At 54.5% G+C, this 24729-nt stretch overlaps 2 protein-coding genes across 2 annotated transcripts; one reads left to right on the top strand and one right to left on the bottom strand.

Moving 5' to 3' along the window:
• Window positions 1–713: 713 nt before the first annotated feature.
• On the top strand, window positions 714–5152 carry DLK2 (delta like non-canonical Notch ligand 2). The gene is made up of 6 exons (XM_036248869.1): window positions 714–743; window positions 1240–1370; window positions 1645–1708; window positions 2939–3069; window positions 3507–3651; window positions 4332–5152. The coding sequence occupies exons 2-6, from the start codon at window positions 1295–1297 to the stop codon at window positions 5065–5067; spliced, it is 1152 nt and encodes a 383-aa protein (XP_036104762.1). The 5' UTR covers window positions 714–743; window positions 1240–1294; the 3' UTR covers window positions 5068–5152.
• An 82-nt stretch (window positions 5153–5234) lies between these two features.
• Window positions 5235–23274, bottom strand: ABCC10 (ATP binding cassette subfamily C member 10). Its single transcript, XM_036248868.1, has 22 exons — window positions 23184–23274; window positions 22750–22921; window positions 19756–20974; window positions 19364–19591; window positions 18645–18801; window positions 18251–18360; window positions 16698–16777; window positions 15892–16063; window positions 14626–14724; window positions 13784–13973; window positions 12965–13042; window positions 12619–12813; window positions 12062–12215; window positions 11668–11857; window positions 9213–9556; window positions 8716–8885; window positions 8064–8224; window positions 7497–7750; window positions 6418–6563; window positions 6234–6331; window positions 5910–6022; window positions 5235–5631 (listed from the first exon to the last, which is right to left on the bottom strand). Exons 2-22 carry the CDS (start codon window positions 22908–22910, stop codon window positions 5478–5480), a joined length of 4473 nt encoding a protein of 1490 aa, XP_036104761.1. The 5' UTR covers window positions 22911–22921; window positions 23184–23274; the 3' UTR covers window positions 5235–5477.
• Window positions 23275–24729: the final 1455 nt, after the last annotated feature.

The following is a 24729-nucleotide window of genomic DNA, read 5'->3' as shown; positions in this document are numbered from 1 at the left end:
CCGCGGAGGAGAGGCACAGACATTTGAAGCAGGTGATGGAGGATTTACTAATGGAGGAGGCGTGGGCTTGATGACAGGAGGAGGGCGGGGAGCGGCGCCGTGCTCTGAGCGTGTGGGGGATACATATGAGAAGCGTGATGGGAAGCGGACTGGTGAGAGCAGAGGTGGGGCGGGGGGTGAGGGGCACGAGTCAGCAGAGCTGGGATGAGAGATGGGAGAATAATAGCGCTGCGCACATCTGGCCGGCACTTTACAGTCTGCTCCCATTTAGACTCCTATAATTTCCTCCTTTCGATGAAGAAAGCAAGGTTCGGAGAGGTTAGGTGGCAGCGGAGGGTGGGGGCACTGGGGCGAGCGAGGCAGCGGAGGAAGGAGCGAGCGCCAAGCGCCGCGGCGAGGTGTGCGCTGTGCGCCGCAGCAGGGTGGGCGGCGGACGCAGGCGGGTGGGAGGCGGGTCGGCGGCAGGCCGGGGAGTGGTGTGGGGAGACGGGATCGGCCGGCACACGCCACCCCTGGCAGGCGGCCTGAGCGCGCACGAGGAGCCGCCACTGCCGCCGCCGCCGCCGCCGCTCGGGGTCGCCTTGAGCCCCAGATTCCCCAGCGCTCGGCTCTCATGGCAGCCACCTTGGCGCCCGGCCCCGCGGCCCGCTAGGGGCGGCCCCGCGCCCCAGCTTAGCCCTGCGGCGGAGCCCGTCGGATCCGGCCTCGCTCTGCGCCCCGGGCGCGCCGCCTCGCAGCCCGAGGTGAGGACCACGAGGGCAGGGGCACGCAGAACGAGGGGCGCTCGGGGACCAGGTTTGGCGCTGCGGCCGAGCCGAGCGCGGCCGAGATGGGAAAGGGACGTGGGAGCAAGTCCTGGTTGAAGTCGGGGGTGGGGTCGAGGACTGCTCGCTGCTGGGAACCAGCCCCCGCGTCCCCTCCGTGCTTAAGGCCTTCCCTCGGCGCTGTCCCCATCCCCGCGGGCTCCTCCGTTTTGCTGCGTTCCCAGCCCCGGCCCTTCCCGTGCCCTGACCTGGCTCCAAGCTGCCCATCTTTTACCTTCTTCCCACAGAGCCCGATCACGGGTCCTGTCCCCAATCCCCTAGCCTGTTCAACTCTTCCCCGTCTCAGCCCCCCCGCTGCCTCCACCTCCTTCTTCTGTCTGGAGGTCCCTCTCCCTCTCGGCTCCTATCACTTGGAACCGCAATCCGTGCAGCTATCCCTGCGTTCGACCGCCTCCCAGCCTGTGCCATCCCACAGGTGTCCGCACGCACGGCCGTCCATCCGTCCGACCTTCTTGGGGCCGGCGCTGACCATGCCCAGCGGCTGTCGCTGCCTACATCTCATGTGCCTGTTGTGCATCCTGGGGGCACCCGTTCAGCCTGCAGTAGGTGAGCACACCCAGAGCTTAGGTCGCTGCCCTCTCCGGCCGTCCCTCGCTTGCACGTTGACCTCTGCCGGCTAGAGACGGCACTGCAGCCGCTCGGACCCGCGGGGTTGGTGAGACCCAGGTCGTCCCTTTAGAATGGAACGAGTCTCTGTTCTGCCCTGCCCCAGAGCTGAGCCCACCCAATTACTGGGACCCTGCATCCTTTCCTGAGCCCGGCACCTCAGGAAGCCCAACCCAGACCCTGGGCTCAGCCCTCCCACATCAATCTCTTGCAGCCGATGACTGCAGTTCCCACTGTGACCTGGCCCACGGCTGCTGTGCGCCTGACGGCTCCTGCAGGTACCTCTCCTGAGCACGTGCTCCTAAACCCTTTGCTCCCCATTTCCCGGCCCTTCACACCCACAACCAGGTCAAGCCCCGGGACAGACGTCTAAGGGCTTAAGATCCTACTGTTCACTCCCCATCCCCCCACGGCAGACAGGGCAGACTGGCCAGCCTCCCTGCAACCCCCTTTGCCTTGACTCTTTTCCTTTTTCCAGCTTAGGTCTCCCCTTATTTTTACTCTCCCAAGTCTGACCCAGGTATTCTGAAACATTCCTCCTCAAGATACCAGGAGAAAGATCTGAAGCTTGAGAGAGTGTGGAGATTGGGAGCCTGGAGGAAAGGGAGAGATGAAAGAAAGATATAAAGAGAATTGGTTCTGCCTGGAAAAGAAAGGCTGCTTGGGAGGGTTGCTGGGGAGAAGAACTTATGACAGAGGATCTTTGCTGATGAATTTGAGTAACTGACTCACTGGCGTGGGGGTGGGCAAATTCAGTAGCAGGAGGGAAATGTCTGGATGGACATAAGGCAATGAGTTGACAGGGCAAGCTGCTAGAGGCACTGGGGATGTTTCAGACTCTCCATCCTTCAAGGATTTAAAAAAGAAATAGGTCAATCTTTTGTCCTGGAAACAGGGTAGGAAGATAGTCTTGATGAGCTTTCAAGGTCACTTTAAAAAAAAAATGTTTTTATTGATTGTTTAGAGAGAGAGGAAGGGAGAGAGAAAAACATCAATGTGAGAGAAACATCCATCGGCTGCCTCCTGCACGCCGCCTACTGGCGATCAAGCCGGCAACCCCGGCATGTGGCCCTGACCAGGAATCAAACTGGGACATTTCAGTCCACAGGTCGGCGCTCAATCCACTGAGCCAAACTGGCCAGGCTCAAGGTCACTCTTTTTAGAAAACATTTCTGAGCCTCAGATATGCCAGGACTGATACTGGGAGCATTTACAGACATCATCTTAGTTTCCTTCTCAACACTTCCCTGCAAAGTATATCCCCAATTTACAGATGAGGAAACTAAGACGAATAAGGATTAGACAGCATCCAGAACCAGGACTTGAATGCTGGTGTCAGATGGTCTGATTCCGCATATGTGACCCTGCATAGCCCACACCTATCTGAGATGGGCCTGCTTCCCCTTAGGGACTGTCATATGACCTCCTATTTTCTAAATGCTCTGATCTTGCCCCCATTTCCTCACATCCCCTACCCAGAGCCCTGACCCTGCGCTTCTCCCCATCAGGTGTGACCCAGGCTGGGAGGGGCTGCACTGTGAGCGCTGTGTGAGGATGCCTGGCTGCCAGCATGGTTCCTGCCACCAGCCCTGGCAGTGCATCTGTCATGGCGGCTGGGCAGGAAAGTTCTGTGACAAAGGTAGGGGAGTAGAGAAGGCAGCTGTTGGTCTGGAGACCCCATGTGTCTTGGGAGAACATCCATTTGTATTGTGTCCAGCTCAAACACTCAGATACATGGCATTTTATCCTTAGATTTTATACCTATCTGCTCTCTGAACTGGCCCTTAACCTAACCCCATGAGGACAGCTGCTGAAAATGGTACTCATTTTACAGATGAGGAAACTGAGACTCATAGATGAGATACAACTTGCTCAAAGTTACTCTGAGGCAGATTGACATCGCCAGGGCTAAGAGCCTCCTGATTCCAAATTCAGGGTTGTTGTTTCTTCCCACCATACACCAGCTTTGGGTGGGTTTGCAGTGTGAGCCGTACCCACAGAGCCTTAGGTGGGGCCTGGGCAGGTCTGGGTGCCAAATGTAAGAGGGTATCCCAGAGCCTTCTGTCTCCTCTATAGATGAGCACATCTGTACCACGCAGTCTCCCTGCCGGAATGGAGGCCAGTGTGTATATGACGGGGGTGGTGAGTACCACTGTGTGTGCCCACCAGGCTTCCATGGACGGGACTGTGAGCGCAAGACTGGACCCTGTGAACAGGCAGGGTGAGTGCTAGCCCCATGGGGTGAGTTTGAGGTTCGATCAGTATCTGGTGGCTGAAGGAGGCAGGACTGTTGAGAGGATGGTGGTGAAGTAATAGGGCTGAGGGTCAGAAGTCCCACCTGGGGGCACCGGAGGATAAAACCCCAGCCTGCCAGTGTCTAGTTCAGGGTTTTCAGCTTTTTTATACCATCTGAACCATTTCTTCAACAACAATCTACAGGAACTGGAGGTGTAAGACTGCTCTGGCTGTTGGGGTGGGAGGTTGAGGACCTAGGATTCCCCTCATCCTCCCAAGAAAGCTGCCCTGCGGCCCCTGAGGATGTTCCACACAGCAGCCTTCCGCCTCACTGTGTGCATGAGGGGATGGGCCTGTCGGCTGGACCTGCCCTCATTTCTGTGTCAGGTCTGAGCCTGCCAGGATAATAATCCACTTGTCTTGAGCCTTGCTTTTGGGCCAGGCCCCATGCTAACTGCTTGACATTGGGTTATCTTGTTTACCCCTCATAATATGGAAGTTGGGTATTACTTTTATTACCATTTTTAAAAGGGGGCATCGGAGGCTCAGAGTGTGGTTCAAGGTGACATTGCTGGAAGAGGGGTGAGTGGCAGTGGTCAGGACTCTGACCTGGGCTATCCTGCAGGTGTGAGTCCGTATCAAAGCCTTCTCCCACCTCCACTCCAGCTCCCCGTGCCGGAATGGCGGCCAGTGCCAGGACGACCAGGGCTTCGCCCTCAACTTCACGTGCCGCTGCTTGGCAGGCTTTGTGGGTGCCCACTGTGAGGTGAACGTAGACGACTGTCTGATGCGGCCTTGTGCTAACGGTGCCACCTGCCTGGATGGCATAAACCGCTTCTCCTGCCTCTGCCCTGAGGGCTTTGCTGGACGCTTCTGCACCATCAACCTGGATGACTGTGCCAGCCACCCATGCCAGAGAGGGGCCCGCTGTCGGGACCGTGTCCATGACTTCGACTGTCTCTGTCCCAGCGGCTACGGTGGCAAGACTTGTGAGCTAGTCTTACCTGTCTCAGACCCTGCCACCATAGCAGACATCCCCCTGGGGCCCACCTCTGCTGTGGTGGTACCTGCCACGGGGCCTGTGCCCCACAGCGTGGGGGCTGGTCTGCTGCGCATCTCAGTGAAGGAGGTGGTGCGAAGGCAAGAGGCCAGGCTCGGTGAGTCCAGCCTGGTGGCTGTGGTGGTGTTTGGGGCCCTCACTGCCGCCCTGGTCCTGTCCACAGTGTTGCTGACCCTGAGGGCCTGGCGCCGGGGTGTATGTCCCCCTGGACCCTGTTGCTACCCTGCACCACACTATGCCCCAGCACGCCAGGACCAGGAGTGTCAGGTTAGCATGCTGCCTGCAGGGTTCCCCCTGCCACCTGCCCTGCCCTCTGAGCCCGGAAAGACCACAGCACTGTGATGGAGGTGGGGGCTTTCGTGCCCCCTCCTTCACCTCCTCTGCCCCTCGGACTGGAGTGGCCCTTTCTTGCCACCCCTCAGCAGCCTCACACAAGAAATATTATTTTTTTAATACACAGAATGTAAGATGGGAATTTTATCCAATAAAACTATGAAATTATAGGTGGGCTCCTTTTTCAGAAGAACCTGCCTGGAGTCACAGATGTAAGAGGTCTGAGCAGAGGCCCGGTTCTGGGGAAACCTTGGGACTCTGCCTTAAGAGTGGTTCTCAAAGAGGGGCCCGTGACACCTTCTCCCCCCTGGGGAAGTGCCGGTGAGGTAGAGCCATAGAGGACGTAAACAAACAGCTCTGCAGCTGCCCAGCAGAGGGTGAGCCCAGGAGACCTGGCGGTGGGGATCCTGCAGGGCTCCTCAGCGGGCAGCATGGGCTCCCTGCTGGCTGCTCTGCAGCAGCTGCTGGAACAGAGACTGGGGCTGGTTGCGCAGGGCGGCAGGGGAGTCCAGCTCCACGACCCTCCCAGCTTGCAGCACCAGCACCCGATCAGAGTTCAGGATGGTGTTGAGCCTGTGTGGGAGAGGTGGTCAGTGGGGGGATGCAGGGCAACACCCTAAAGCAGAAGGCTGACTTGCATTCCCTCTTCTCCTCCCCTGGACAGCACAGGTCTGCCCACAGGCTTTACCCCTGGCTCTGTACTGGAGGGTGGGGGATGCAGACTTCTTCAGATAATGTGCTATGAGAAGGAGGAACCGAGGGTCATGGCAGTTTGGAATCTCTAGCCCTGACCCCTGGGGTCCCTGAAATCATAGCCCCTGACTGCAGTCTCATGCTGGACGCCTGCACACCTGTGGGCTATGGTCAGCACTGTCTTGTTGGCAAAGCGTTTGCAGATGGTCTGCTGGAGCAGTTGGTCTGTTTTCTGGTCCACACTTGCTGTGGCCTCGTCAATGCACAGGATCTGGAACATGGGGAGGGGGTGGCAGGAGGACAGAGAAGAGGGTTAGTCTTGGCTCCTGCCCAAGCACCAGCCCTCAACTTCCCAGCCTATAGCTCCCCACCTCCAGCTCTAAAAGAAAGAGGTGGTCCCCTGAGACCTCTCCCTAACTCACTTCCTCACCCCTGCCTGCCTTCCTCCTGGCCCTCTCAAATGTTTCTTCCTCTCACCTTACCTTGGCATCTGTGAGCAGAGCTCTGGCCAGACACAGCAGCTGCCGCTGCCCCAGTGATAAGCTCCGGCCCCCCTCGCCCAGCTCACCATCCAGACCACCTGCAAGGCACAGCTGCTTCACCCCCGGGTCCGGGTCTCTCCCTACCCCCTCCTCTTCCACCCTGCAGGTAGGGCCTGGCACTCACCTATGGAGACGATCACCTCACTCAGGTGGCACTGCTCGAGAGCCTGCCACAGGGCCCTGTCCTCATACAGATCCCGGGGGTCCAGATTTTCTCGAACAGTCCCACTGAACAAGAAGGGCTCCTGGGGGATGATAGCCAGCTGGGATCTGGGGGACAAGGAAGGGACCAGACAAGAGGTCTAGGCTGAATATGTGGTCACTTCTGCTCCCAGCACAGGTTTTAGCTATAGGTCTAGCACCTCCAGGGAAGCTTGAGGAGAAGCCTGAGCATAGCCCTCACTCTGCTCCCCAGTTGTTCAGCCATGTTCCTAGGACTGTGCAGGCGCCATGAGGAATATCAGAGAAACCAAAGGCCCATACTCCGTCCTTAAGGAGCTTACGTCTCGCTGAGCTACAACACAGAGACGAAGAGTGGGCTAACGGTGGCACTGACTCCAGCAGTCACTGGGACAGCAGTGGTGCAAGGGATCAGTAGAGTTTGAATGGTAGGGAGGGGATGGGTCAAGGCTGGAGGGCCTGAAGCTGGGTCCTGAGGAGCCAGATGGTGGAGCTGTAACGTAAGGCCACCACAAGTTAGAAGAGACGGCAGGAAGGGCAGGGCCAGGGCCTGGGATCAGTAATAGGCTTTAGAACAGAGCTTCCCTACTTTTTCCGTGTCAGAGAAGATACTAGGCTAACCTGGGCCTGGCAGGGGGAGATGTTTAGCCCCAGCTATGGCCCCTGTGGCTGGGGCAACTGGCCCAGGTCTCCAGCCAGCTGTGCTGAGCCTTAGGGCTGACGGGATGAGTATCTCCGGTGCAGCACTGGGAGGATCTGATTTAGGATGCAGTGACCGGCCTAGAGCGCAGGGTGTATACTGAGAAGTATAAGAACGATGGAGCTGCAAAGGTGAGCCTGGGTCCAATTAAGCAGCTCTAACCCTGAACCCGAGCACTGGGAGCTCACTATCCTCACCTGCGGGTCGTAGCCACCTTCTCGCCCCCATCGACCCTGGCTGCCCCGAGTTTATGTAAAGCCTTCGTGGCCAGGCCTTCCTCTAAGTGCCAGTAGTCTGGTTCTCCTCTGCTCGCTCCCCCTGACCTGAGCTCGGCCAGCTCCAGCTGGCTGGTGTCCACTCCATCCAGGAGCACTCGTCCCGAAGTGGGCTCCAGCAGCCGGAAGAGCACCAACAACAGGGAAGACTTGCCAGAGCCCGTGCGGCCCACGATGCCCAGCTTCTCTCCAGGCTGCACACGGAAGGTCACCCCATCCAGGGCATTTGGCAGCCCTGGCCGGTACACCAACACCACATCCTGGAACTCCACGCTCCCCTGCTTCAGCCAGCCGGGGCCTAGCTGGGGTTCGTGGGTAGGAGATGGAGATGGGGAAACATGGGGAGGAGAGGAGGAGTGTGAGATTGGGAGGGGGAATGAGAAATGGAGGGTGTGAGAGGGAAGGTGGGGGAAATGAGGGCAAGTGAAGGAGAGATGGGGAGAATGGACACAATGACGAGGGACACAGTGAAGAAAGAGGAGATCACGCGGGGAGCACTAGAGGAGCTGAGAAAAATGGCGAGGAGTGAAAGGAAAGGAATTGGGAGTGACTGGGGCCGTGGGGAGGGTCGTTCAGGGTTCCAGCACACAGGCTGAGGCGCAGGTGCGGGCCTACCTGCATCAGCTGGCCCTGGGGCTCCTGGGGCAGGTCACAGGAGTACTCCTCCAGCCGCTCAACGCTCACCAGCATGGCTTCTGTTTGCGTGAAGCTGCTCACCAGGCCCGAGAGCAGGCCCGTCAGGGACAGGGCATAAGACAGTGACAGGCCCACCAGTCCTGGCGGGAGAGGAACACCAGCCACAAGGGGAGGTTTGGGGTGAGGACTGAGGCACAACGGGAGAATCTCAAGCTGTGGCCTGCAGGCATTTAAAGGAGGCCAGCAGAGAAGCAGAAAGACGCCAGCACCAGACCAGGGCCACAGAAGGCTAGAGGCAAGGCAGTGGAGAGGGTCTGGAGAGGCTGTGAGGGATGACAGGTGGAAGACAGGTGGGCCTGGCAGAGTGCTGGGGATGGGAGTGCATGGAGCAGGGCAGGGGCAGAAATCAGAAGACTGGTTCTAGTACCAGATCCACTATCACCTGGGGAAGCTACTTCTTGAGACCCAGTTTCCTCAACTCTAAAATAGTGGCAGGAGAATTATGACGCATACTCACAGGGAACCCTGGGTAGCAGGGGAAAATGCTGGGGGATGGTGCAGGGAGAGGTCTGGGGCAGGGGATGGGAATCACATGCTTCTGAGGGGAGAGTGAAGGTTCTCGGGGTGGTACCTGGGTCAGCAAGGCCCTGCTGGTGCTGCACCAGGGCAATGCCTGCAATGGCACTGACCACTGCGGCCCCCATGAGCTGCAGCCGAATGTCCAGCCACTGCATTGTGGCACTGGAAGCAAACTGGCACCTCTGGTTGAGCTCCAGGAGTCTCTGGTTCTCCTCCTCAAACCTGGGGGAAGCCAGGCCACTCCACTCTTGCAATGACTCCCCCAGATGCCCCCACAGAATGCCTCCTTCTTGGAGCTGATCTACATACCCACAGGCCTTATCTGAGGGTATGGAGGTCATTGTGCTTTTTCATAGGGGATCTGCTCTGCCTCACTATCCCTTTTTTGTTTCTTTCTTCTTTCCCTTAGCATCTTCATCCAGCCTTCCCTTCTCAGGAGAAATGAAGTCCCCCTCCCCCACGTGCCTTTCTTCTTAAGGGACCCTCTGCCCTGCTCCCCACAGCACTTCATCCCCCTTGCTCTGGTCGGGAGAGGCAGACTCCACACACCTGACAGTGGCGCCAGTGGCCCGGAGCACAGGGAGGCCGGCCAAGGTATCGGCCAGGTGGGTGTAGAGTGGAGACAGGGTGAGGCTGCCGAGGCGCCGCAGCTCCCGCGAGGAGGCCCTGTAACGGCGCTGCACACGGTAGTAGATAATGCTCAAAGGCGGCAGCAGCAGCAGCAGCCAGGGCAGGCCAGCGCCCAGCACAGCCAGGAGGCCCAGCAGGCCTGCTGTGTTGGCCAGGAGGATGTTGAGGATGAAGGGCAGGCTGTCATCCACACAGGCCACATCAGAGGAGAAGCGGTTTAGGACCCGGCCCATAGGCGTGGAGTCGAAGAAAGTCACTGGTGCCTGGGAGAAGGGGTGTGATTGGGTAAGGGCAAGGTCTGGCAGGAAAGGGGCTGGGGGCCACCCTGGGGGAGATGGAGTGTGGAGGAAGACCCAAGGTAGAAAATAGGATGGGAGTCAAGTGTCTCCGGAGTTTGAAAGCAGAGAAGAGGAACGGGTGGGTCGAAAGAATATCCCTGGATAGAAAAGATAGAGACCGTCCCTCTGGCTAGTGGTGACCCTGAGAGGCCATGCTGATCATTCTTCTGTCTCTGTGCGAGGCATGCCTACGGCCCTCTCCAGAATATGGGGATTTCAGGCCAGTGAGTGAGATTCAGTTAGGGGTCAGGAGGAACATCCTGACTGCCCAGGGCTGAACAGAGTGGTGAGGGCAGGGGTCCAAGTCAGTGTTGTCAGGGTGAAGTGCTCAGGCTCTGCAGTCAGACTGCTACTGGGATTCCAGTCTGCCACTTAGTAGATGTGAAAGCCCAGGTAAGAGGCTCAATCTCTTTAAGGCCCCGTTCCTCATTTCAGAAACAGCGATAACAGCCCTGGCCAAGTTGCTCAGTTGGTTAGTGTGTCATCTCAATACACCAAGGTTGCAGGTTCAATTCCCGGTCAGGGCACATACACAAATCAACCAATGAATGCATAAATAAGTGGAACAACAAATTGATGTTTTTCTCTCTCTAAATAAATCAACAACAATAATAAAACGGGGATAATAATGGAACCGCACCTTACAGGGCTATCTATTAGTAGGAGTAAAGGCCATATTTACAGCAGTCAGGTGCTTAGCACAGTCTGCCTGGCATGGGGTAAGTGCTCAGTGACCACCAGATATCCGGACTACGATTGGGAGGTACAGTCTCAAAGATGGCCCCCTTTCCCTTTCCTCACCTTCCCTGTCTCCCAACTCTCTGCCTTTACTTGGGCGACAATCCCATCTTAAGGCAAGTGACTAAGTCAAGGACTTTCTGAAACATCTCCTAAAGGCAGTTTATAAGAAATGAATTCCTGCCCTGGCTGGTTTGGCTCAGTGGTTGGAGCATCGGCCCATGGACCAGAGAGTCCTGGGTTCGGTTTCCTCTAAGGGCACGTACCTCAGTTGCAGTTTGTCCCCGGCCCTGTTTGGGGTCGTGTGGGTGGTAGCCAGTCGATGTGTCTCTCTCACATCAATATTTCTCTCTCTCTCTTCCTCCCTCTCTCCCTCCTTATCTGAAGATAAGTGCAAAAAAAAAAAAGGTCCTTGGGTGGGGATAAAAAAAGAAATGAATTCCTTCACCACTTGAAGATGTTCCTCCTTGCCTCCTGGAGGAGGCAGAATGGTGGGCAGCTGCTCCTTCACAGGCAATGGACAGACCCACAGGCTCTGCACTCTCAGAGCCTCAGTTTCCCCATCTGTAAAATGGGGATAACAACACCTACCTCACAGGGTTATCATGAGGCACAAATAAGACAATGGACAAGAAAAGGTTTTGTAACAGTAACAACATAATAATGATTGTCAATTGAGCACGTAGTGTGTGCCAAGCACTATCCTAAGCACTTTCCATAAACTAATTAATTTAATCCTCATACTCTGTCTATGGGTAAGCAACAGACTAGAATAGATATATACATAGCAACCAGGATGGATCTTAGAAAGAGCCCTCAATAAAAATTGTAAGAAAAAAAATTTCATTTATAAAAATACATAAACACAAAATATAAGCATTTCATAAAAAGACAGAAAGACACATAGTAAACACATAGAATAGTTGCTTTTCAAGGAAAGGAGGGGAAATGGAGCGAGGGTATGCAAAAAAAAGGGATGGATAAATAAGCAAAACACAAAAGGGACTTGTATAAAGGAAGGGGTGGTTAGCTCAGCCCTCTGCACTTGAAGTCCAAAATGGACGTGACTCGGAGGACAATTCTCCTCTCCCGCATGACAGAGGAGAAAGCCATAGGGTTAAGTAACTGGGTTTGAACCCAGGCAGCCTCTCTGCTCTCGGCCTTTCCAGGTAGCAAGTTGGCAAGTGCTGCACTTATCTGTGAGGGGCCATATTCTCCACAGGACCATCATAGGGCCCCCAATGAAGCCTAAGTATAGGCGGGCTCTCCCTGACACCCCCACCTGCTCATCCCCTCACCATAAGGACTCGACACAGCAGGCGGCGATGAAGGATGGCAGCAGCTCGGAGGGTACCCGCCGCAAAGAGCACTGCGCGGAGAAGGGTACACAGGGAGTTGACACCAGCAATGGTCGCATACACGGTGAGGTAGAAACGGATGTCTGAGGAGCCATTGGGGGCGGCTTTGGGCAGTAGGAACGCTGAGGTGCTGGGTGTTGAGGAGGAGGCAGGCTGTGGGTCACCAAAAGTAGAGCCACTCGGGTCCCCTCCCTTCCCCCATACTACTTCTCCCCACTCTCCAGAGACACAGCCCCTGTAACACCAGCCCCCCACCCCCACCCCTGCAACTCTCACTCCCTGCCTGGCAACCTCTCTGAGAGCGCCAGGCCTGCTCCCAGCCCCAGCCACTCACTAGAAGCTTCTGGGGGAGAAGAGGAGCAGCTGGGCAGAGAGGAGCCCTGCGGCGCCTGGGGTGTTGGGGGCTGGCACCTCCTCGGAGCTATTCTTGGCTGCCTTCAGCTGAGAGATCCAGTGGGAGAGCCACCAGTCAGCAGCATTCCTTGTGGCTGTGGGGATGGGAGAGAGAGCTGAGAGAGACTCACCTTCTTTATTCTGATCCTCTGCCCTTGGCTCCAGTTTCTGTCCCTCTTCACCCTGCTGGCCCACCCCACCCTGCCACTATTCTATTTCCTCCCTGGTGTGCGCTTCTTTCCTGGGTCTATCACCCCACAGGTCCGGGGAGACCTTGATCTCAAATTTGCAGAATGGGGCAGATCAGAAGGTGGCTATTGAGTACATCTGTCCAGCCTCTGGGACTCTCAAAATTGGGGGCAGGCCTATTGTTCCAGCTGCCGTCCATGCCTGGGGAGTCTCTGGGCTTTGTAAGGATGAGAACCAGGTGAAGGATGTGATAGGGACCTAGAAGACAGGACTGTGGGCAGGATAAGGGGCTCTGATATTTACTCCTACCTTGCATGAGGAGCAGAGAGAAAAGGATGGCCAGGGCCAGGCCCAGGCCGATGGCCCTCCAGTATGCTCGGTACACATGGAAGGCCACAGCGCCCTCCTTCTTGCTCTCTTCCTGCAGCAGGCAGCCAGACGTGCTCTCCTCCACCTCCAGCCCCTCCTTTGTTTTCTCTGGGTTCCATACTGATTGGGCTGTGGCTGGGAGGATCAAGGAGGTCAGGGGGATTAGCTTGCAGGATGACAGTTGAAAACCTCAGTGTTTCCGAGAGGCAGGCAAGCCTTATAGAAATCCTATCTCTACAGTGCAGTGGTGAGGAGCAAGCCACTTCCTCTCACCGCTGGGCCATACCTGAGTCAGACTCTCGTCCATCCTCATCCCAGACTTTGGGGACGGCTTGTACCAATGGCAGGATCTCAGAGGGAGGCCCTGGAAAGTAGCAGGGGAGATTAGAAGGGGACTGTTCCAGGAATATACTAGGTTTTCCTAAATATGTGTGCCAATCCACCCTCCCCACCCTTCTCTGCATAGGCGCCCCCAGGATGCACCTACGCAGCAGGTGGTTGGCCACATCTGCATCCTAACAGGGCTCTGTCCTGGACCCCCAGACTCCGGGCAGGACCATCAAGTCCATCCCTCTGTGTCTGGAGTCCAGGCAGCACAGACAGCACAGTGTGCCTTGCCCCTAGGAGAGTCACAGCACCCATGAGCACTGTGTCCACCATCACCTCTCAGTCCTGGCAAGCTTCTTCCTCATGCCTCACAAAACTCCTAACACTGGTGGAGCCTCATTTCCTCCTGTTTCTCTCCCAGTGACCTTGTGATGGTCATGTCCCTTTGGATAATAATCCTTCAGGATTTTTTTAAAAAATAAAAAGACTGTTCTAAAACTGCTTTCTCTTCTCCAAGGACATCAGACTATTCTCAGAGATCCAGGGACTAAATTCCCAACGTACCCAGTCACCAAGCCCAAGTCCCAAATCCTTTCCCTCCTGCTCTCCATTTACCCACATTGGTTCTGTGACGGCAAGACAGGGGCTCCCATCAGACAGGATGACTGGGCCCAGGCCACACACAGAGGGGTGGCAGAGTCTGCACATGACGATTCATCTGTCCCTCTTCCCCAGTTACACCCAGGTAGATGGCTCCCTCACTGGCAGCACACATTACCAGCCTGGACCAGGCGCCCGGCCTCCAACAGCAGCACCAGATCAGCCTTCTCCAGGTACTCGGTGCGGTGGGTGCAGAGCAGCCGCGTGGTGTGGCTCAGCACTCCCAGGATGCACCTATGCAGCAGGTGGTTGGCCACGTCTGCATCCACAGCAGCCAGAGGGTCATCAAGGAGATAGAGCTCCTTTTCCTAGAGAGTGGTGGGGGTACCATGGACACTAAGGCCCAGGCCCTGTGGTCAGAACCCAGACTTCTCCTAGGACGTGATCTTGAGGGAGTCAAAGATGACAGTTCAGAGGAACTCTGGGTGCTACCCCTACAGCAGTAGAGAAGGAGGTGAGATCTGAGGTGGACTTCCCTCCGGCCAAATAAGGCCAGTGTCCCAGGGCCAGTGCTCAGCTTTGCTGGGACCCAGTGCCTCAAGCCACACAACAGTTTTGTTTTTCTTAAAATATGTTTTTACTGATTTTTTTTTAGAGAGAGGAAAGGAGAGAGAGAAACATCGATGAGAGAGACAAACATCAATCAGCTGCCTCCCCCACACACCCTGACTAGAGATTGAGCCTGCAACCTGGGCATGTGCCCTGACTGGCAATCAAACAAGGTGACCCTTTGGTGCATTGGACAACTCTCAACCAATTGAGCCATAACAGCTTGGGCACATAATAGTTTTTAAAGGATCTTTAATTCTGCCTTAAATTTGCAAAAGGGGAATGGGATGACCAAGGGACCAACAACTCAGGAACATGGAGAGAGGGGAAAAACCAGATGCAAATGACAATATTCCACACCTTCCAGCTAAGCTCCCAAGGCTCTGGATGCCCCCCTCCCTCTTAACTTACCTGGTAGACAGCACGAGCAAGGGCAATCCGGGCCCGCTGTCCCCCGCTGAGGGCTACACCCTTCTCACCCACCTCTGTCTGGTCTCCAGCAGGAAGGATCTGATGGGACAGGCCCCTCAATGTTGGTCAGTGAGCTCCCCAATTCCCTACCCCATTTCCTATCCCTTTGCACAGAAGTGAGTCAGGGAGCTTGAAAAGACTGGTCTTGAATCTGGGGCAGCAAGCCAGAGTAGATGAGCCACAATTCTAATAACAACTGGCATTTACTAAACATTTACTATGTGCTTAGCACTTTATAGGCATCAACTCATCCAATCCCATGACAACTCTATGAAGATGGTGTCATTTCCTTTTCACAGATGAGACCAAAGCTCAGACAGAGTCACTACCTTGCCCAAGGTTGTTCCACAACTAGTAAGGGGCAAGACACAGATTCTTAATCACTCCATCGAACGACACTGCAGGCGAGGATGAGGATGGGCAAATTCGATGTGAAAGCTTTCATAGGTTTTCAAGGAGTGTACCTCGAGCCTTCTGTGGCCTCAGGAGTGACCTCCTTAGCTAAGGGGTCCTTATAGCAGAGGAAGCACTGTGGTCCACCAGATGGTGAGTATGAATGAAAATCTTTGCTATTCATCTTTTCTTAGTGCCTAGAACAGTTCCCGGTAGACATTTGGGAGATGCTTGGTAGAGAAGCAAAAGATAAATGGACATAGGATGCCCCATGGTCAAAGTCAAAGGTCCTCCTTTCCAGCAAAGTGTCACAGTTACCTGGACAGGGTAGTGGTGACAGTTGCAGGGATATGGGGGTTGGGTGGGGAAGTCATGGGAGAAATGTGGAATCTCATCCCCCTGAATGTAGTACTCTGGGTATGGGGGATCTAAAGGGTTCTCCAGGCTGCCCTAGAGTAACCTTGACTCTCCCAAGTCTTCCCACTGGGAGGTAAAGGAGGGCCTCTTGAATAGAAACCACTAGCCAGACCTATGTAGAGCTAAGCCTCATAGGGAGCCCCTCCCTAGCCCTAGAAGACTCAGGGATCCCCCAGCTCTATGTGGAACACCGTCGCCCCCCCCCCACCCCAGGTCCTATGCAGAGCAGGGAAATGAGCAGCTGAGTACTCTGGGAGGAGCAAAGCCTGACGGCCAGTCCTAGGTAAGTGATGTCTGAGTGAAAGCAACCCCTTCCCAGAGTAGCAGGTCTCTGACTTGAGGTGTCAGGGACACAAGGAAGCAGGTGGCCAAGAGGTTTCAGGGCCAGGCACTCACACTGAGGTCATCGTTGAGGGCGCAGGCCTCTAGCACTTCCTTGTACAGCTGGGCATCAAATGTCTTCCCAAAGAGAATGTTGTCTCGGATGGTGGCAAACTGGATCCATGGTTCCTGAGTGGCCAGGCCAAAGCCTTTGGACAGCCCCCACACCGCCACCCGTCCACGCAGCCTGCAGAGAGCCAGGCCAGCAGCATGGGTGCTAGCTCCAGACTGAGTCTCTCCATGCCCAACCCCTGCCTCCAAGAAGCCTTTCCAGACTGCTGTTCTTCTACACAGGGTCCCCCTTCATGTCACATGGCTCTCTGGATTGGCAGCCACAGAGATGGAGAGAGGTCCTAAATGAGGCTGTAGGCTCATTCTGGACAGGGAAGAGAAGACATTGCTCTTTGAGGGAAGTCAAGCAGCTGTCATATCTAGGTGTGCTCAGAAGCGCAGGAGTGTGTCCACTCCCCTGGACTTATGCATTCTCACCACAAAAGAAGGCCCTTCTTCATGTCTCAGCTCCTCTCTGGATCCCTTCCCTGCTCAACCACATTTTCTCAAAGAGTAGCTGATGCTGGGTGTCTCCATTTATTTCTTCACTCACTATGATAGCACTTGTAACACTCTGGTGTGATAATTATGGTAACTCACTTTCTTGACTGTTTCCCCCTTTCCAGATTGAAAACCTTCCCAAGAAGGGATCATGTCTTCTTCATCTTGGCATCTCTGGCCCCTAGAAAAGGTGTCCACCACATAGCAGGAGCTAGGTAAGTGTCTGCTGAAGAGCAGAGCGGAGGACAGGGATGCTCGAGGTGGCTTACCTGTGAAGCTCCCCAGCGATAGCTGCCAGCAGCGAGCTTTTCCCGCAGCCCACCTTGCCCACGATGCCCACCAGGACACCCTGCAAAAAATCCACACAAGTAAGTGTCAGGTCTCCCTCCTGAGGCCCTGGGCTGTCGATCATCCCAGGGAGGCTTCTCTCTAGCCCCGGTTACAATTCACCAGGAGGAAAACTGCCCAAGAACTTCCGAGGAAAGCTCTGAGGCAGGCATCCCAGAACGGAGCAGGGTGGAAGGACTCCAGGCTGTGGGGCCTGGCCGCTGGGCTGGCTAGGTCTGCCTGTGGCTACACTTCTGATATCTCAGAGCAAACAGCAGTGTTTTCAGTGTCCACTTCTGTCATTTGCAGTTTACAATTTTTTGTGTTCCCTTCATTTCTTAGTTATAACATATATTCACAGAGATAAATCCCTGCACAGAAAGAAAAAGAAAGCCTTCTCTAGAAATGGGCAAAGCTCCCAGAAGCTCTGTCTGTGATGCCCCCACCCAGCCAGCCAGGGCTGACCCGTCTACGGGTGGGCACCAGACCAATCTGAGACCCTTCCCTGGGAAGGCTCCGTTCTTCTGTAAGAGGGCTCTCGGCAGTCATGTCTGCTCAGTGCAGAGTGGATCCACGGAGAGAAACGAGGCAAACATAGACAGAGAACCAGACAGAAGGAAAGAGCTGTCTGCAAGTTGAGGCCTGGTTCTGGGCTGCTACCGAGATTGGGCTGCATGCTTGCTTTTGGATTCTGCAATTCATCTCTATATCCTTATTATACATTCTTGTTTGCTTAAGCTAGCTCCAGTGGGTTTCTATGACTTATATCCAAAAAAAGCCCCAACTGACACATTAATAAAATTCCTTTGAAAAATTCCAGCCTTATCTTGCCTGAACTAAGAGGAAAAACAAACATACAGCCCAAGCCAGAAATGTGAGCCAAATGTGCTGGAGACAGTTCGGGCAACGCTGAGAATGCTGGGTTGAGATGTGGGGCAAAGGGTTGGATGGGGGTCAGGGGAGAGTGAAAATTCAGGACTGGGGTGAGTGTTCTTTCAAGTGCTTCTTTGAGAATGTATGCTGTGGTGTGAATCACAGGGTGTGATTTCTTTCATCAGGCTAAAGAGATTATCTGTCCCATTTGCAAAATCCTTTTCAGAAGGGGCTACTGGGCCTCTTCCTGGTCCTCAGCCTGGGGGAAGAGAGGGGATGCTGGATAAGCTCTGGGTCTGTTCTGAACTGAATAGTCTTTAGGGGAGATGGAGGATCCAGGAGACGCACTTGCTGGTCTGGACTGGGTGGGTGTGAGCTGTCTGGAGACCACAGGGAGATGAGACTCCTCTGCAAAAGCTGTGTATAGAGGAATGAGATTCAGAGATGAGGTGGCATCTCTTCCTAGATTAGAGCCTGCTCACCAAAACCTCCCCAGTCCTTCCCTCGGTAATTAGAGCTACAGGGCCATCTAGCTGTAATTGGCTCCATCCTTGTTTATCTGTCAGAGTCCCCATCTTCCTTATTAGTCTGGGGACTCGCTTAGGTTGTCTGACCAACAAACCTTCTTCACTTCAAGGTGACTGATGAAGGTCTCCTGGCCGGTTCCAACTGGATCCCAAGAGAACAGGGCTTCATGTAGCTCCAATGCTGTAGATGGCTCTGTGGGGGGATCTGAACAGGAAAGAAGCCACTCAACTTGGCCATCTAATCCACCACCTACCAACTTGGGGAGGATAAACCAGGGGCATTCATTAGCTTGCCTGTCCCATATCTACCTGCCCAGGGTTAATTCAGCCTCAGTCTTAGTCTGAGGATTCTCCCCCGAGAAATGGCCACCTGCTTTCCCTGGATTCTGTTGCCTCTGGGTTCTCCTGGTAGCATCTCTGCACAGTGCCCAGGGGGCTGCAGTTCCCTCCTCACCTTGCGCTGGGTTCTAAACCCTCGCTTTCTATTACCTTGGCTATAGTAGGCCTTGGGGTTGTGGTTGGGAAGGTCGAGGAAACGCTGGATCCGGTCCAAGGACACTTTGGCCTCCAGTAGGCCATTGATCACCCAAGGGAAGTTGTTGAGAGGAAGAATGAGCATGCGTACCAGTGCCAGGGCCGTGAATACCTAAGGTTGGGGGGAAAGACTACTGTATGGGTGGCGCTGTGGACAGGTCTGTGGGGGGAAGAACAGAGCAGCAGCAGAACTGAGGGTTTGGCTGGACAATCCTTGGATCAGAGTTGGCAAAGGTGGCCATTCCAAGAGTCCTAGAAATTCCAGATGTTCCTCCAGGAATCCAGGTTGTACCATGAGCACACAGGCCTAGCTCATTCTCAGACCTCAGAATTTCTAAGTAGTAATCCTCTGCCCTTGGGCAGAAGCAGCAGTGGATCATGGACTTTTTTTCTAAGGCTATCAGAATGAGAATGAGGGGACCAAACACAGAGGTTGGGCCTACCCAGAAGTTGAAAAGAAAGGAAGAGAGGAAAAAAGGAATTTCTTCACAGGGGAAAGGGTCACATATCTGAAGCCACAGAAAAAGGTCCCGTCAGAGAATTTCCCCTTGGTTGGAACCCTCCTCCCTAGCCAGCACCCGAGTCCACCTCCCAACTCCACCGCAGTCTTCCTGCAGCTGCCCCCCTCCCACACTTCCCAATAGCCATCCTCCCTGCCCCGCTCTAGTCCTTACCTTGGTGGCAGTGAGCTGGTGCCCCATGAGGACATAGGTGATGAAGATGACGATGGAGATGACAACTGGCAAGGCAGCCCAGAGGTATACACAGGCCGCGTCCAGGTATTTGATGACCCGGAGTCGCCCCAGCTCTTGAGCCCGGCAGGCCTCTACTCGGGCCCCCAGCACCTGCTCCCACCCGAAGAACTTGATGACCCGAATGCCACTCAGCAGCTCTGTCATGAGCTAAGGATGGGGACAAGAAAGCAGTGTGAAGTGGAGACACTGCTCATGTGTCTTCTCTGCCTAGTCTTCCCCAGACTCCTGCTAGCAGATGCTGAGTACTCTGAGCCCCGATACTCCGTACTGCCTAACCTTGGTTTTCTTTGTAACCTCAAACAGCCCCTCACCTTAACCCGAGTGTCCTTGTGCTGTAGCATCTCCTGGTTGCTGGCCATGATGCGAGTGGCAATCACTTTGTTGACAGGTACCAGCAGCAGTGCCAGGATCAGACCACCCACGAAAGCCACACCCACCTGGTGATGCAGCAAGTAAAGGGTGATGGCCAGCTGCAGGGGCAGGCCCCAGGCTTCATGGAAGCTCCCAGCAAAGTTAAGCAACCGTTCAGAGTCAGTGCCTAGTAGGTTCAGGGCCTCCCCAGCAGGAGGGCGTCTGGGACCCAGCTGTGAAGCCTTCCAGTATAGGATGTTCAGCACGGCCCCCCGTGCCTGAAGTGTCACCTTCCGTAACTCATACCCATACTGGTTCTGCAACACAGCACCCAGCACAGCACCCCCAGCTAGCCCCAAGGCATAGAGCAGGCCATTGCTTAGTGGCTCCTGCCCCTCCTCCAGGAAGCCCACCAGTAGGGACAGCAGCAGGGGCCCTGAGAATCCCAACATGGTCCCCACCAGCTTCAACAGTCCAAGTGCCAAGTAGCATCGCCCAAAGGCCCCATACAAGGCCCTCCAGAGCTGGGCCCCCTCCTGCCAGTGTGCATGGAAGACACGAGCCAGGTAGGTTGGGTGCAGCTTATAGGGAAGGCGGCAAATGTCCTGGGGCTGCCGGAGGTCTCCACGGGACCCACGGGCCAGCAAGGGTGTCAGCCAGGCATAAGAAAAACGTGACAGCCAACTCTCCCCATCTTCAGCTATCTCAGGTTCCTGTCCTTCAGGCAGGAGGGGCTCCTGGGCCCAGGGTTCCCGTCGCCCCCCAGGGACTGCCCAGCCTAGTCCGTAGGCCAAGAGTGCAGCCAGCTGCAGGATGAGAAGGCATAGACGGGACAGAGGCCCTGGGAGAAGTGGGGGCAGAAGTGTGCCTCGCTGGCAGTGCCATAGCAGGGTCAGCACTAAGGCTGGGGCTGGCAGGAAGGCAGCCAGAGCCAAGGCCAAGGGTCCCTGGGAGTGGCTATGAGGGGAATGAGCCAACACCCACAAAGCCAGGCTGTGGCTGATCCAGGCCACAGCTGCCACGCCCCCTGCCAGCACCTCTAGCCCTATGGGCCCTGGGCCTGCCCCTGGTGGCAAAGCGACTGGAAGGAAGTCTAACAGTGGAACAATGGAGAGCAGGAAGGAAGCTGTGAGTCGGAGGCGCCAGCCGGGACTGCAGGGTAGGTTGTAATCTGGACTCCTGGGGACAAGGGAGAAAACAGAAAAGGGGGCATATCATGGTTGACTGACTCAGGACCCAGACATACCTCCAATAACTCACTTCCCTGGAGGGAATCAAGTCCCTTTCCTGCCCTGTACACCTTATTCCTATTACACTTTATTTACCCTGGAACCTAGGGCCTTTTCTCCCAGGAAGTCTTCCTGGATTAACCTAATCCACTTTCTAATCTACATTTCTGATCATTCTTTCACCATAGAAATCAACAGTTTTGAGTTAAGGTTGTACCAAATATGAAGACTCTAATTAGAAAAAAATCCTACAGTTTCATACTGATCACTACAGGGTGAGTATTCATTTTCACAGAAACATCTACCTAAAATAACCCTTAAATTTACCTGAAGCACTATTGGATGAATAAAAATTAACTGATGTACACCTTTTATACTCTTACAGCCTAACTTTTATGAAGCCTCAGAATATTCTACTCTATCTTTAATTTGTTTTGTCTTTATTGATTTTAGAGAGGAAAGGAGAGGGAGAGAGAAACATTGATGAGAGAGAACATCGACTGACCACCTCCTGCATGCCCCCCACTGGGGTTCGGGCCCACAACCTGGGCATGTGTCCTGACTGGGAATTGAACCGGGGACTTCTTGGTGCATGGGTTGATGCTCAACCACTGAGCTACACTGGCCGGGTTCTACTCTATCTTTTCAACAGTTGTAGAAAGTGGAATGGATCAATCCTATGACTCTTTTAGCTTGGGGGTGGGGGTGGGGGGGGCTTTCCAGTTTTGTCTGTATCTTCTAGGCATACAAAACATGTTTTTTAATAAACAAAAGGGTGATCTGTCTGTATTAAAAATCAAGTACAGGAAAATACACCTGCACCAGTGAATGTTAGAATGTCTGAAAAGTTCATATAAAAAGAGGACTGAGAACTGGCTGGTTGCTCAATGGTTAGAGCGTCGGCCCCTGGACCAGTGAGTCATGGGTTTGATTCCAGTCAAGGGCACATACCTGGCCGGGTAATGCGGGAGGCGACCAGTCGATATGTCTCTCTCACATCGATGTTTCTGTCTCTCTCCCTCCCTCCCTCCTTCCCACTCTATCTGATGATAAATAGAAAAATCTCCTCAGGTGAGGATTAAAAAACAAAACAAAAAAAAAACCCCACCCCTGCTGGGTGGTTCAGTTGGTTGGAACATCATCTGGTGCACCAAAAGGCAGCAGGGTTGATTCCCGGTCAGGGCACACATGGGAGGCAGCTGATCGATGTTTCTCTCTCTTTCTCTCTAAAATTCAATGAAAAAACATCCTCTGGTGAGGATTTAAAAAAAAAAAAAAAAAAGAGGACTGCCCTGGCCGTTTTGGTTCTCGGTTAGAGCGTTGGCCTGCAGTCAGAGACTGGAATTCGGTTCCCGCTTAAGGGCATGTACCTTGGTTGCAGCTTGTCCCCGGCCCTGGTTGGGTCCTGCGAGTGGCAGCCACTCGATGTGTCCCTTCCACGTCAATGTTTCTCTCTCTCCCTCTCACTCTATCTGAACAAAAAGCGCTATATGCTTAAACGCAGTATCTGATTTAAACCTCCCAACAGTGCTGTGAGGCTCAGCGAAGATAAATAACTTGCTCCAAAACTACCACACTGCTGCAAAGAGGTATTACCCAAATTTTATTCTACTTTTGTCCTACTCCAGAGACTTCACTACTCTGGTTACACGGCCACGCAAATGTGGGTTTTCGGAGGTCAGCAGGACGCGCGGACAGATGTATGTGCACCGCGTCCCTACCCACCGAGGAGTCCCCCAGTAGCAGGCACTGAGCACGGCGAGGAGCGCGTGGGGCAGGGCGCTGAGTACCAGCTGGGTGAAGCAGTGGCCCGTGGTGTCCCCCTCCCACACCGGAAGCGGCTGCAGCGCGCTGGTGCCACACAGCTGAGCCAGGAGCCGCTCCATGGAGGCTTCACCTGCGGAGAAAGCCAAGGGTGGAGAGAGGGGTCTTCTCCCGGGGAGGGGGCAATCCGTGTCCCCAAGGGCGAGGGCCAGGCAGGGCGCCCGGGAACTGGGGGAGCTGGGGCGCTGACCAGGCAGCGTGGGTGATGTCAGCGGACCCTGACAGCGTGTCCCAGCGGTCTTCCGACCTCCAACCCCGCCCCCGAACCTGGTCCTCCCCTTGCTTCCTCCCGTTGCTTCCTCCCTGAAGCCCGACCCCGTCCACTCTCGCGTTACCTCAGGGGTATAAAGGGAGGCGGTGTGGCTGTCTGCTGGGTTCCCCAGCGCAGGCCGACCTCCGGGCTGGTGACTTCCGCGTCCTCTGAGCTCCGGAACTGTGACCTGAAGAACTGCTTCTCGCCGGATCCGGAGATCCCGAGCGCGAGTGCAGGCAAAAGCGTGCGGCCGGGTCGGGGTCTGGCCACGCTCGCTTGGCACCCCCTACAGGCGGGATGACTTCTCAGGATGGCTTCTCATAGAGCTTTATGCCGGTGCTCGGCGCTCTCTCCGGATGGCCTCTACCCAGGCGCCGCGGCCTGGCGCCCCTGGGTAGCCACCAGCTTATGCTGCCTCACTTGCATGTAGATCGATCTCAGCTATAGTGCAACGTCATTCATCCACTCTCACGTAGAGTACTCTCTCCCATCTGTCCACTGTTTACTAGCAGCTACATGCATTGCATTGAAAGTTTACAGAGCTGGGAAGCCAAACGTGTGCTACATGGACGAAAAATGCTATTTAGGGACACTTAATCATGTCCTTCCCTACTCCAAGGCTGCATGGCCTCGGGGAAGTTATCTAAACTTTTTGAACCTCAGTCATTTTATTTGTACAAAGGAGGTAATGAAAGGGGCGGGAGAGAATAATAGAATAGAGAACTAATTATAATGGGGTACTAGCCATAGTTATAAGAAATGTTAATTATCCTTTGCAAAGTTAATTGGGGTTGCTTTGTTCTGACTAAAGAACAGTCCACTTGCTTTGTTCTGATGAAAGAAAAGGCCACTCAGACATCCCTGGGAGGTGTGCACCTCTGGAGCTGACCTCAAAAATGCTGTCCATTCTCCTAATCTGAGGACAAGGGGGACTACCTGACATCATGGAAAGATTATTGGAACACTGGGCCCATGACTGTGACTCATTGGCGACCAGCCCCTGCAGCCCCCAGCCCACAGTCCTCCCCCTTGCCTGTAACCATTTTATCCTTTTTTTTTTTCTTTTTCCTTTTTGCCTAACTGCCCAAAAGCAGCTGGCAAGTGAGGGTTGGCAGAGCAGATTTTATTTATTTATTTATTTATTTATTTATTAGTCCTCCCCGAGGACACTTTTTGATATTTTGTTCAGATGGAGTGGGAGGGAGAGAGAGGAACAGAGAGAGAGAGAGAAACATCCACGTGAAAGGGACACATCGAGTGGCTGCTACCCACACGACCCAACCAGGGCCGGGGACAAACTGCAACCGAGGTACGTGCCTTTAGCGGGAACCGAACCCGGGTCTCTCCAGACCGCAGGCCAACGCTCTAACCGGGGTGGCAGAGCAGATTTTAGAGAATGACCCACTGCTTTCCCATACTGCAGGCAGTACCGGTTAGAAAGTTCAATAGTTAAAGGGCTTAGAGCAAGCGCTTTGCTTAGACTAATTCCACAATAAATCTTTGAAGGAAGCAGTGGTGTAACAGAGTAAGATGCATCCTCTCTGAAGGCCTTCAGGCTAACAGCTCCTGCTATACAATATGCTAATTAATTAGAGGAATTCTGATTGAGGCTTAAATTTTTGCTGAGC

Source organism: Molossus molossus, unplaced genomic scaffold, assembly GCF_014108415.1.
Source record: "Molossus molossus isolate mMolMol1 unplaced genomic scaffold, mMolMol1.p scaffold_m16_p_8, whole genome shotgun sequence".
NCBI classification, from domain to species: domain Eukaryota; kingdom Metazoa; phylum Chordata; class Mammalia; order Chiroptera; family Molossidae; genus Molossus; species Molossus molossus.
This window is presented reverse-complemented; position numbering and strand designations above follow the sequence as displayed.

Coding starts and splice junctions, on each gene's coding strand:
- ABCC10 (XM_036248868.1), bottom strand. CDS start 22,910: ATGGAGCGGCTCCTGGCTCAGCTGTGTGGCACCAGCGCGCTGCAGCCG. Junction 13,043..13,783: donor CGGGCGCCTGGTCCAGGCTG/GTAATGTGTGCT, acceptor GCTACTTTCCAG/GGCCTCCCTCTGAGATCCTG. Junction 6,564..7,496: donor CTGGAGCTGGCCGAGCTCAG/GTCAGGGGGAGC, acceptor CTTGTCCCCCAG/ATCCCAGCTGGCTATCATCC.
- DLK2 (XM_036248869.1), top strand. CDS start 1,295: ATGCCCAGCGGCTGTCGCTGCCTACATCTCATGTGCCTGTTGTGCATC. Junction 3,070..3,506: donor AGGAAAGTTCTGTGACAAAG/GTAGGGGAGTAG, acceptor TCTCCTCTATAG/ATGAGCACATCTGTACCACG. Junction 3,652..4,331: donor GGACCCTGTGAACAGGCAGG/GTGAGTGCTAGC, acceptor CCTCCACTCCAG/CTCCCCGTGCCGGAATGGCG.